This window comes from Eublepharis macularius, chromosome 5 (assembly GCF_028583425.1).
Source record: "Eublepharis macularius isolate TG4126 chromosome 5, MPM_Emac_v1.0, whole genome shotgun sequence".
NCBI lineage: Eukaryota > Metazoa > Chordata > Lepidosauria > Squamata > Eublepharidae > Eublepharis > Eublepharis macularius.
In genome coordinates, this window is record NC_072794.1 from 170499907 (window position 1) to 170513155 (window position 13249).

At 47.9% G+C, this 13249-nt stretch overlaps 1 protein-coding gene across 1 annotated transcript in view; it reads right to left on the bottom strand.

Annotated features, from left to right (window-relative positions):
• Positions 1 to 377: 377 nt before the first annotated feature.
• FKBP1A (FKBP prolyl isomerase 1A) overlaps positions 378 to 13249 on the bottom strand; it is a 31490-nt gene continuing 18618 nt past the window's right edge. Inside the window, exons 3-5 of the mRNA XM_054981944.1 lie at positions 4004 to 4116; positions 1793 to 1956; positions 378 to 1422 (exon numbers count right to left, since the gene is read on the bottom strand). Coding sequence (XP_054837919.1) covers positions 1828 to 1956; positions 4004 to 4116 — 242 coding nt within the window. The 3' untranslated portion in view covers positions 378 to 1422; positions 1793 to 1827. The remainder of the gene's footprint in view (positions 1423 to 1792; positions 1957 to 4003; positions 4117 to 13249) is intronic.

Below are 13249 nucleotides of genomic sequence, written 5' to 3' on the forward strand. Positions count from 1 at the left end.
CCAAGACATTTTTCTGTCTGGGGCATCTGAACAAGTGACCATTCCACCAGGAAGATCTCTGGACCTGTGCAAACCTCAGAGAAATGATCAGTATCTGCCAGTGATGGTTGGGTTCATCGTGAGCAGAAAGTTGGAAGCAATCAGTATCAGCTCTACTCCGAACTGGAACTCTGGACTTATGTCCTGATGTCAAAAATCACAGCTACAAGCCTTTGGGTCTCAATACCGACCCAAGTCGAGTTGTGTTCCCCTAACACTCATCATGATCGTGATACAGTTCAGAAAGTAGCAAGTGCATGCATCCAATTCCCAAGGAACACCCAGCAGGCCAGAACAGCCAGCAAGGGAGGGGGAAAAACCGACAAGACACAGAGGAGTTGAGAAAAGCCAGCATAAAGCGTTTTTATTGCAATAATAAAACTCTATGTGTTTACGTGGTGATGGTGGAGGAAGTGGCAACGGCAATTCTCTTACCAAAAATCACTACACAGGAAGAAAAGGGCTTGGTATGACACCAGGGGTGGGGGTGGGGGGGTCGGCGCACTGCCCAAGAGGCGTCTGCAAGCTGCGATGACCAGCATCAGGTTTCCGTAAGAACTCTCTAGTATATCCGCACTGACAGCCGGGGAAAAGCTGGGTTCATCCCCTCACCCCAAGAGGAAAAAACAGCACCTTCGAAGTTCTGGAATTTAGCTAGTTGTGGAATTCAGAAAGCTATAGATTAAAAATATCCTGAAAATCCCGTAGAAAAAACACCAGTATTGGCAAGGGGGGGGAAGAGATCTGTAACTTGGGGCAAAACCCACCCCAGCATAAAAAGGTTACTGCTATGTCACTGTGGGAGTTGCCCCTTCCCCAAGATGGAAGTGAGGAAGGCAAGGGGGGGAGGGGGAGGAAGTCCCTCACGACCCCAAGTTTCAGGCAGAGAACCGTATCAAATCCTATGACTACGCGGCTTTTCCGGATGATTCAGCCCTCAACAGCTCCTCAAACTGCTTTGTATGGCTTTGCAGCAGCAACTCAGTTTAATACAATAGATACTTCCAAAACAAACAAAAAAAAAGAGGTTTGCCATATTTGCGCAATTAATTCCTATATAATGTGAACCAATCGGTATACTTACTAGCAAATGCTCAATCATACACAACTCAAGTCTACACCAAAAAACCCAACAAAAACCAATAAGATTAAAGAACTTGACCAAAAAATAGATAGCTGAGGTTTACAGCATACAGCTTAAAAATGTCAAAAATCAGAGCAGAACAAGAAAGGAGAGTCAGAAGCAGAGCCGAGTGACCCAACACATTCAAATCGGGGTGGATGGTTACACCAAGAGTGTAGTGGATAGCCGGGAAAGCTCCGTACAAATTTGTGTGCATTCTTCTTGAAGCAAAGGTTTCTGGATTTCGCCATGTGCCAAACCTGTTAGGACAAATGAGAACTTGTGTTGGAATTCGCCCAGGAGAGGGGGAAGGAAGTGGCAAGACCTAGAGAGCTACCTCAGACACTACTTGATCTGGGCGGCGAACCCATTAATTGCCAAGGAAACTGCGCTCGGCTGCCAAGCCCAGCCTTGGCAGGAAAATTTCAATCTCCTGTTATCCCCTCTTACGAGGAAAGAGTCCCAGGCAAATGAATGTGCCTAGCGGCACTCTTCCAAGACACACCCTACGCCAGGCAGGGGCCTCGCAACACAACCACATTCCCCAAATCCACCACAAATACCACCTGCCCTCCCAAATGGCAGCCTCCAGCAGACACCAAACCGAGAATCTTCCAAAAGCTCACCTACCCCAGACCGGGAAAAAGGAGAAGCTGGGCCTCTTGTCATTCCATTTTTATAAGCTCCACATCAAAGATTAGAGTGGCGTTGGGGGGGATGATTCCTGGGTGGCCAGTGGTGCCGTAGGCGTAGTCTGGCGAGATTGTCATCTTGGCGCGCTGCCCCACACTCATCTGTGGAAGGAACAGAGCAGGCAGTTGAGAGACACAAGTCCCTCTTACCCCCAGTTTGGAGCATCTGTTCATTATCCGTGTAAGCATGGCAGCGGTCTCGTGCCACCAAGTTCACAGCATGTACCTGCAGTCAAGGTCGATCCCACCCACTATATTTTGCCTTTTTTTTTGCTGCTTCTAAAACAGGGCCAGCACTGCCCAGCTACCAGAGCAGGGAGAAATGGATGGATTCTCCAGCCAGAACTGGAAACCGATGGGCAACTGCTTGCTCCTATGCTCTGCATCTGAGCTCTTTGGTAGCAGCCAGGTCAAGGGGTGTGGACACCTCTCTGTCTCTGTACACCAACACCAGACAGCAGGATTTGAGTCCAGTGGTACCTGAGAGACCAACAAGATTTTCAGAGTGTAAGCTTTCAAGAGTCAGAGCTCCCCCCTTCTTCAGACAAGAGACATGCAAGGCGGTGGCCGGTCATCAAGTTCCTATCAAACACAAATGTGCTGAAGACAAGGAGTTTGTTCTGATCTCTGTAGGCAAGTTTAGCGACACGCTCTTCCCAAACAGTTACTGGCAAGGTTGGAGAACGAGAGATGTTTCAACATGTTTCTAGCTCACGGTTAAGTGTTCACCATACTATCAGGTCATGGGAAACCCAGCCAACTGTAGTCTATGCAGGACTCAAATGGTGAGTATGGGGTGGGCTTCACACACCCTAAATTCCTTGGGTGTCCAGACAGGGACTGTTGTATGCAGGTTCTTGAGTGTGCCAATGAGACCTGAACCATGCTTTGTTTGACGGTCAAGAGCAGCCCCGGCAATTATCATCTTTGATTTACCCACTCTTGCGCAGTTCAGACTGTGTAAGACAGGGGTGGGGAACCTTTTTTCTGCCAAGGGCCAACTGGGATATTTATAACATCATTTGCGGGCCATACAAAATTATCAACTTAAAATTAGCCTGCTATATTTGGTCAAACATTTAATTAACTCACCCCTAATGTGATAGCTGGAACTGCTTCTCTTTGGTCATTTTCTCTTCACAGTGGCAAAAACTGGAGTGTCTGCTGGAAGCTACTTTGAGGGGCTACAAACTGACCTTCCCAATGTCCAATACCCACCAAGTGAACGAAGCAATAGGCACAGCCTGATTGACCCACCAAGCGCATGAAGCAATAGGCACAGCCTGATTGCTTCTGCGCTGCGCGTCCTGTGGCACTGCCGCCAGGTCGGGCCAGGGGCGCAAGTGCGCGAAGCAACAGGCACAGCCTGGTTGCTTCTGCGCTGCGTGGCCCGCGGTGCTGGTGCCAGGTCAGGCCGGGGGGGGGGGAATCATCGGGGGCCGGCATGGGTCACAGCACCTCCTTTAGAGAGCTGTGCTCGAGGCGGCTGCCGGTTCCACCTTAATGGACACACCAGCCCTGCGGGCCAGACCAAATGATACAGCCTGCGGGCCAGACGTTCTCCACCCCTGGTATAAGAGGAGGAACCTTCACTTGCTGCATGAAACCTATGCTCCGTTAGCACACCCTTTCCCCGCAGTTTCTGGCGCTCTTCACTTTTTATCTGTTTTATTTATATCATTTATAGTCCGCCTTTCTCACTAAGACTCGAGGCGGATTACATAGCGTGAAATTAGTACAATCAGTATCGGGAACATTTCCATATAGTATCAAGGACATTTCCATACAGTGTAATGTCATAGGATTTTACAAAGACGTAGCATTGGCAAGGATCCAATACAGAGCTGAAGAATTGCTGAAACAGAACATAATCAATTCTAGGGCTGACATTAGATAAACATGAAGCACAGGTAGTATAAGAGTACATATTCGAGCAACAGATAATATGCAAGGCAACGTAGTGGTGAAGTCTCTGGTCCCTAACTCATTAGCGAAGCATTTGAGACCCCTCCCTATAATGCTTCCCTCCGATCTGAGTAAAAAGCCTTTTTGAATAATTCGGTTTTGCATTGTTTGCAGAAAGCCAGGAGGGTGGGGGCTCTCCCGACCTCCTCAGGCAGGCCGTTCCACAGGGTGGGGGCCAACATACCTGGGCGACTCCTTCTTCCCAGCCGCGGATGACCTCCTGCTTGCCCATCACAAACTTGAATGGCTTGTTCCTGTCGCGGGAGGAATCAAACTTCTTCCCATCTTCCAGCATGCCTGAGGAAGAGAAGGAAGTCCATGTCACACTGGAGCCATTTCTGAGAATCAGTAGCAAGAATCTAAAGGAACAAGTGGAAGACAAAGGAGACGCTCCGTACCTAGGAAGAGACGGACAGAGCAGCACAGGCCTCTCCTTCAAACCTCCCCTCAAAGCATAACCCTCTTCCACGAAGCCTCTGGCTTAACCCAATTACAAATTCACCCGATTCCCTTGCCTCTGCCTGCCCCTTATGTCCCCACGCCAGAAAAAGTTAGGCTAAGCTCCTTAGGGCACAGGGCTGCCTTGTTTGCACCATGTATGCTGATGGTACTCTAGAAGGAGTCGGGCAGAAGCAGGGCTTTCTGCCATACATCTGCTGGCAAAGGAGATGCAACACTCAACCAGGGGTGGCGCAAGGGTCTGCGGCGCTCGCGGCTGGCCGCCCCCCCATGCACACTGGCCTGCGTGATGATGTCGCACGTGACATCATCACGGGAGCTTGCGCGCTGCCACCAGCCGATCGCTGCGGCAGGCAGCCTCCGAGCTCTCCTGCTCGGTAGCCTGCACCGCCGCAGATGCCTGCCCATGGTGGCTGCGCCCAGCCGGGGCTTGTGCTGGCAGTGGCGGCGGCGCGGGGTGGGAGGGATCGGAGGCTGCTGCTTTGTGGCGCGCGCTCCCGCCCCCCATGCCTCCTCTGGCGCTCCCTCCGGCACCCCGCACCTGAGGCCACCGCCTACCTGGCCTCAATGGGCGCGCCGGCCCTGCACCCAACTCACTATTGCCCAAGCCAACTCTAGCTATTTAGTGCCACACAGATGCTGTCTTGCCCCTCGTCTCCTCTGGGCTAACAAGGCAACATAGCTATGCGTTTTATTGCACTCTTTCTTCAAGGAACTCAGAGTGGCTTACGTGGTTGCCTTGCCCCACTGATCCATTTTATCCTCACAACCGTCTTGCAAGGTAGGTTGGCCTCAGAGTATGACTGACTCAGCATCTCCTGCGTGGCAGGATGGGGTTTGAGCCCAGGGCTTCCCGGATCTCATCGAATACTGGGCTTTTCTGCACACTCGACTTATTCCTGATTTTCTTAGCAGCTGATCCTCAAGCACTGGAATTGGCTTTGGGTAAACTGGAAGGGGTCTTACAGACCATCTAGTCCAACCCCCTACCCAATGCAGGAACAGTCTAAGCATCTGCTGCATCCATTAGTACCAACAGTAGGCTGATACAGTGATACAAAAATGACCGTTTTAAAAAAGAAAGAAAAAATAGGGAGAAGGGGGGGGCGGGGAGAGAAGAGTGGTTTGATGATGATGAATGTCCAATCATCAAAAAGCGGTGTCACAGAAATATGGATTAGAGCACATAATACTGAGTGATACACATGTATTCGAGTGAACTCCGCATGAACTTTACTGTAGTTTTTTCCGCGCACGTTGTATAACTCCACAGGCGCTCCTTCATCTTTGACAGCCAATTAAAAATAGCGGACAGTATCGAATAAATATTCTCTAATTGTTAGAATGAACCAATGATGATCCGCTCACTTTTCTGGTAGCTTTTTTGGCTCGGTAGAATGTCACATGATGGACAATACGAATAATTAATTAAATCTCAAACCAATCAAAGCTTATCGATGCTATCACATGAAAAAAAATAGATTTCAGCAGAAGCTAACTTATAAAAGTGCTAACCCAGACAGCAGATCGGGGTTTTGACTGAAAGAAATCTCATGAAGAGCCAGGGAGAAACGTACCTTTGTACTGTGCGCTACGGGAATTTTAATGCATTTCATAGTAAAACCAAACGATTTAAACTTGGAGTTAATTGAGAAATGTTAGACTTAATTCTTGTTGCCTTAATCTGTTCCATCTTTGTAGGTTTTATCTTAATAAGCATTTATATTTTGATGTCTTGCTTTATTAAAAAGACTAGTGTTTATTTTAATAAAAGAAATCATTAAACTCTTAAGTCTCTGTGTCTTGGTGGGGAGAGTACTGCAAGAAGAACCCTATAAATTATTTTGTACTGACAAACAGTTTCTCTAAAAGGAGCAAAAGCTGTTTTCAGATCTCACTTCAAGGTCTGGATGCTGCTCAGGATTTAAGATAAAATCTTTAATCTCAACAGCTGAAAGCCTTAATGAGAAATGGATAAGCATTCCATTACAGTGGGGCTGAAGGTGGGTGGGGACGGGCTAGACAAAGAAGCGTTACACGTGAAGAAAGCCCCACTGTAGCCGCTAGAGCAGCGTTTCCGAACCAGGGTTCTACAGGACGTATCACAGGTATTAAGGTTATGTAGCCTGACATAGGTATATGACTGAAGGACCTGGGAATGTTCAGTTTGGAGTAGAGGAAGTTGAGGGGAGACATGATTGCTCTCTTTAAGCATTTAAAAGTCTGTCACTTAGAGCCAAAACACACGTTAAGAAATACCTAGGTTCAGCACGTGTTCTCTTACCTCAAGGTTTGCCGGGATCTGTAGGCGTCCTGGAAGCTTAAAGTTTAGCATTTACAGAGCAGCAAAAAGGGGAAGGGCAATACAGGCGCCTGTATTTTAAGCTTTAAGCTTCCAGGACGCCTTTAAGCTTCCAGGACGTCTACAGATCCTTTAAGCTTCCAGGACTTTAAGCTTCCAGGATGCCTACAGATCTTTAAGCTTCCAGGACGCCTTCTTTAAGCTTCCAGGACGCCTACAGATCCCGGCAAACCTTGAGGTAAGAGAACACGTGCTGAACCTAGGTATTTCTTAACGTGTGTTTTGGCTCATAGAGGAGGGAAGGGAGCTGCTCCTGTTGGCAGCAGAGGACAGGACTGAAACGATGGGTTTAAACACTAGGAGGGTAGGTACTGGCTGGACATTACGAAAAACTTCCCCACGTTAAGAGTAATTCGGCAGTGGAATCGGCTGCCTCGGGATATGGTGGGTTCCCCCTCATTGGCAATCTTCACAGAGCGGCTGGACAAATACTTGTCGGGGATGCTTTAGGCTGTTCTTGCATTGGGCAGGGGGTTGGACCAGTTGGTCTGTAAGGCCCCTTCCGACTCCATGATTCTACTAGGCTCACAGCCTTGAGCAGAAGTGTGAGAAACAGCCTTGGCAGGAAAGGGGACGGCAGAGGGTTTACAAATAGCTGTGCCCCGTTCATGTGCAGCCCTTCTCTGCAAACTGGACAGGCGAGAGGCCCGTGCAATTCACAGATTTTGTTTGCTGCTGAACAAATATGCCCCAAACCCCAAAGTCTCACTTGTGAGAGCACACCAGAAAACGACCGAGAGAAGGAAACTGAGAGCCAAACTACAAGTGACGCCTTACGCAGGTTGGACACTTGTCAGCTTCCCTCAAGTTTTGATGGGAAATGTAGGCGCCCTGGTTTTACAGCTTGGCTCTCCATTACAGCTGCAAGACCAGGATGCCTACATTTCCCATCAAAACTTGAGGGAAGCCAACTAGTGTCCAACCTGTGTCAGGCGTCACTTGTAGTTTGGCTCTGAGCCTTAAAATGAAGCACTGAACCTCCCTGCAACACGCCATAAGCAAAAAGCCAGTAACTTTCTTGTCAGTCCCTGAATTTCCCCTGGCCCAAGACATGTTTCCAGCAATTCTATATATATAACCGTGGTGGTGGAGAGTGCCCCCGAGTCATAGCTGACGTATGCTGACCCCTGCTGGGGTCTTCAAGGCAAGGCTAACAGAGGTGGTTTGTCATGAGTTGCCTCTGCAATCTCGGTCTTCACTGGAGGGCTCCCATTCAGTTACTAAAGCAAGGCCAACCCTGCTTAGCTTCCGAGATCGGACAAGATCGGGCTTGCTTGGGCAATCCAGGCACACTCAGAAACTTAACTGTAAGATAAGGACTCCAAACCATCAAGGCTGCTATTAAAACCACAAAGCAAGGCATCTCAGCTATATAGGAAATGGTTGTGTTCACCAAACCAGAAAGCTAATGGTAATCACTCAGAATCAGAGCAGGATGTGGAGGTGGGGAGAAGTCACCCTTGGTTTGCCGTCAGAGAGACTTAAAACAACGATTTTAAAAAAGGAACCTGAATTCATAAAATCTAGTCCTACGGGAATCTCTTTGAGGTCTTAATTTAGCACAAATTATACTGACGTTCAGGAGGGAAGGATAATTATGTCATCCACCTCTTGAGAAACAGGCCATTTATGAGGCTTTTCCCAGACGTTACCATGCAGTGTGATCTGTTAGGGCCACACAGGTTGGCCTGCACAGATGTCTTTACACACACACACACACACACACACACACACACACACACACACACACACACACACACACACACACAGAGAGAGAGAGAGAGAGAGAGAGAGAGAGAGAGAGAGGATTTTAGTCCACTAGCACTTTACAGACCAAAAAGATTTGCAGAGCGTACACTTTCAAGAGTTAGAGCTCCCTTCTTCAGACAGGAGCAGGAATGGAGATCCCTGAGCGTTTATTTCCCTTTCTGGGGAGTATAAAAGCTCAGGGATCTCCATGTATTGTCGAAGGCTTTCACGGCCGGAGAACGATGGTTGTTGTGGGTTTTCCGGGCTGTATGGCCGTGGTCTTGGCATTGTAGTTCCTGACGTTTCGCCAGCCGCTGTGGCTGGCATCTTCAGAGGTGTAGCACCGAAAGACAGAGATCTCTCAGTGTCACATATGCAAAAGAACCTCCTCAGGATACAGTGAAGCATTAGCATTCCACACCCTGGGAAACTCTTACAGGATGACTCAGCCCAAACCCACCTTCCTGAGTAGATATAAATGACCTGCCAACATCTTCTCAACACTGTGACACTGAGAGATCTCTGTCTTTTGGTGCTACACCTCTGAAGATGCCAGCCACAGCTGCTGGCGAAACGTCAGGAACAACAATGCCAAGACCACGGCAATACAGCCCGGAAAACCCACAACAACCAACTCAGGGATCTCCATTCCTGCTCCTGTCTGAAGAAGGGAGCACTGTCTCTCGAAAACTTGCACTCTGAAAATCCTGTTGGTCTCTACTGTGCCATGGGACTCGTATCCTGCTGCACATGCACACGAGAGCGAGTTGAGCTTAGCAGCCGTATGCTTTTCTATCCAATATTCAGTTTTGCCACTGATATACCTCAATCTGATTTAAATTAATCCAGTTTCTCTCCCCCCGAGTCGCCAACATTACCAGCACCCAAACACGTAACCAGGAATGTAATCACCAGCCCGAGATAGACACATTTGCTATTCCTGCCACCTGAGTCTCAGTTACTACCTCAGTTACTACTACTACTCTAGACTACTGGATGCCCCCACATGATCAGGAAATGGTTTGTCTGGAGGCAAATAAGCTTGCAAGGAGAAGCCCAACTGTCTTGGCATGAACTGCAAAGGTGTTCCACTGTGATGAGGGCTGGTTGGTGGCTACTGGGGAAAGGAGATCCAGAAGGGTAAACATTGCATGCTTCTTTCAAGAGGCAGGCTTGGGGTGCAGCCCCAAGCAACCCAAAGGGCTGGCTGAAGGGGAAGCAGGAGGGAGGGTGGACAGGAAACATGCAGATGGAGGAGACACACAAAGAGAGGAAAAGCCAACGAAAGTGTATTGTGTCAGGGGAACAGCCCACAGCAAGCATGGCAGAAGCACTAACAGCTTTTATTTTTCCCCCCTTGGAACTCAAGCACCCCCACCCTTTAAAAGCCCTTTTGAAAAGAGCAGCTCCTTCCCAGGGGTACCAGCCCAGCCAGGCTTGGAACAGGGTGTGGCTAAAGCTGGTCTTATCCAGCAGAGCTCCTCTTCAGATCTCTGCCAAGCGTGTGCCTCCGCCAGAGCCCTTCTGCCCACTGGCTTGAAATTCCTCCCTAGTATTCACAAGGGTGCAGCGTGGCAATTCAAGCCCACCCTCACCTCAACTCCAGCTCGAAAGAATTCCCGGTAGATGGGAAATTACTCACCAAGTAGATTTCTTCTTCTGAGACCCACAACCCTCCTCCAACTTCCAGTGTAGACAGTGACCCATCTAAGCAAGCCAGCATGATGTTTCTAAGCTTGTACAGCACCTAGCACATCGCGGGTACCATCTGCAAGCATCGCCACGCTTGACAACCAGTGACACCCAGGGCCTGAGACAGAGGTATGGTCTGAAAGTCTCTAGACCAATCTCTCCCCAGCCATGAATTCCCCAAGACGCCTCAACCATCATCAAGCCTTGCCCAAAACATGGGAATAGCCAAGACCTTCCGGCCAAGATGCTACACAAATTACCAGAGGAGTTAGCCGTGTTAGTCTGTAGTAGCAAAATCAGAAAGAGTCCAGTAGCACCTTTAAGATTAACCAATTTTATTGTAGCATAAGCTTTCGAGAATCAAGTTCTCTTCGTCAGATGCATGATACAAACTGGTCAAATACAGAAGAGGAGGGTGGAGAGCTGCTCATCCTCCAATCTGATATATGCCCTCATGTGCCAACAATGTCCTTCTGCTCTGTACATTGGACAAACCAGCCAACCTCTACGCAAAAGAATAAATGGACACAAATCTGACATTAGAAATGGAAACGTCCAAAAACCAGTGGGAGAACACTTCAATCTACCAGGACATTCCACCAAAGACTGAAAGGTCGCTGTGGTCCAACAGAAACCTTTCAAAAACAAAATCCAACGGGAGGCTGCTGAATTGGAATTCATATGCAAATTTGACTCTGTCAAGCTGGGACTGAATAGAGACTATGAATGGTTATCACATTATCACAGGTAACAGATTTCCTTTACAGCGGCGTAGTCTGGGGGAGCCCAGTGGCGCCTGGTGTGGACTTTCGGGGACCACAGTTCTCTTTGTCAGATGCATCTGGCAAGGAGAGCTGTGGTTATCGAAGGCTTATACTACATAGGAATTGGATGCTTTTACTGCTGCAAACTAACACGGCAAACTGACTCCACACCAAAAGGAGATGTTTACGTTTACTAGCAAAGGAATGTTTTGGTTGCCTCCCCGCTAATTGCATCCTGTCCCCTTCTGATATATGTCCCCTTCTCTCCCCTCTCCACCCTCCTCTTCTGTATTTGACCAGTTTGTATCATGCATTTGACGAAGAGAACTTGATTCTCGAAAGCTTATGCTACAATAAAATTGGTTAGTCTTAAAGGTGCTACTGGACTCTTTCTGATTTCACAAATTACCAGTAAGCATTCTTATTCTAAAGTAAATAAATTAAATCTAATTAAAGCTTTAAAGTAAAGCTGTCTATCTCCACAAGAGTCCACAGAAGGCTGCCACATGTGACCACATGAAGAATGTACAGTGCAGGGCTCCCCACACACTAGAAAGGTCAGCTGCAACAGAAGCAAAGCTTTTTAGGTGCACCACCCAACTAGCAGGTCTTTGCACCAGGTCACCCCAGACTGAAAGAGGATTAGCTTGTCATTAACAGGATATGCTGATAATAACTCTAGAATGGCAGAAGGGGCCCCAGGACATTCTTTAGGCTCTAAGAAAGGAAGCAGCAAAACAACTGGACAAACTTCAAGGTTTGGCCCCGTCTAGAACACCATGATGGGAGTGTCTTGTAGGAAAGCGGCTATGAGAAATAAGCTATAATACTGGCCTACCTCACAGGGTGGCTGCAAAGATTACAAGATCATGTATGCAGAGCACTGCAAGCGCTGAAGCTGCTATATAAATGTTACCACTATCGTGAGCCCATTCAAACAGTTTACAAACGGACTGTAATGTTCCTGGCCAACACTGCCCACAATTTGTCCAGCCTGTTATTGCAACTGGCTTCTGTTTTAAAAGTGCCGAGACTGCTTTGAGCAAACTCACCCCTTCTGGTGGGATGAGTGGGGCAGTGCTTAGTGCTAGATTATAACCCAAACGTGCGTGTGTTGTGCGCCATCAAACTGCTTCCAACTTATTGCAGTCCTACGAACGAAAGAGCTCCAAAACGTCCTATCATTAACAGACTTGTTCAGACCTTGCAAACTGGAGGACGAGGCTTCCTTTATTGAGTCCAGCCGTCTCATTTTGGGTCTTCCCAATAGGAACCCGGAATACCTGGGTTCAAATCCCCACTCTGCCATGAAGCTCTTTGGGTAACCTTGGGCCAGTCTCTTTCTCTTAGCCTAGCCTACCTCACAGAGTTCATGTGATGATAAAAACAGGAAGCTGCACATTCCTTTCTCAGGTCCTTGAGTGAACGGCAGAATAAAATTCTAATAAATACGATCATGGATATGCATTGTCCTTCTTTTAAATCTCCCCAAAGCACAAAGGGAACCAACTTTGGACTTTCATCTTTCTCTCCTCCAGGGAGTCTCCATTTAAACATTAATAGATTTTACAGAAATATGGTCGCTCAGTTCCTCTGGGCAATAATTCGAAATCTGTCCAGATGCTCCACAAGGTCTAACTCGTTTACTAAGGTAGGAAGTTTGAAGCAAAAAAGCAGGTCTTCTCTCTCACTCTGGACAGGCGGAGACATAAACTAGCTAGAGATTATTTGACATACGGAGAATCTAGAGAGCATGGCTGGACTCGAGAACTGTGCAACTAGTTCTGCCCACCCAAGGCAGCCGAAAACCCCTCTCCCCATATGCCACCTGGCAAAGTGCTTTGGAAAGCACTTTCAAAAACAGCTTACAATATGCCAGAGGGACCTGCTGTTCAAAGAACAAAGTTTATTACCAACTGGGCATGCCCAAGCTTTTTAGGTAGATAATAAGCCACTCTTCCAAGATCCAAATCACAGAAGCCAGCAGCATTTTGGAAGGGGCTGTCGGTCAATGGAAGAGTGTCTGCTTTGCACGCAGAAGGAGCAAGGTTCAACCACCAGCATCTCTAGTGAAAGGGTCTCATGTACCAGAAGAGGCCCCTCTCCCGAGACCCTGGAGAGCCACAGCTAATTATAGAAGACTGTAGCCAGTCAGATGGACTAGTGACCTGATTCAACACAAGGTAGCTTCATATACCTCCTACCTCTGGAAGGTCTTAAAAGAAAGTCTGCTTGCGCATTTAAGCCCTGCTTGGTAATCCCCCCACTGAAACACAACTCATCAGCCCAAGTTGGTTCCTGTTTTGCAGGGTGGATCTGATTTAAATTGAATCGATTTAAATTATGATCACTAGTCATTAAGACTAGATTTAAATCATGGTTTTCTACATAAAGACTCCTCGCG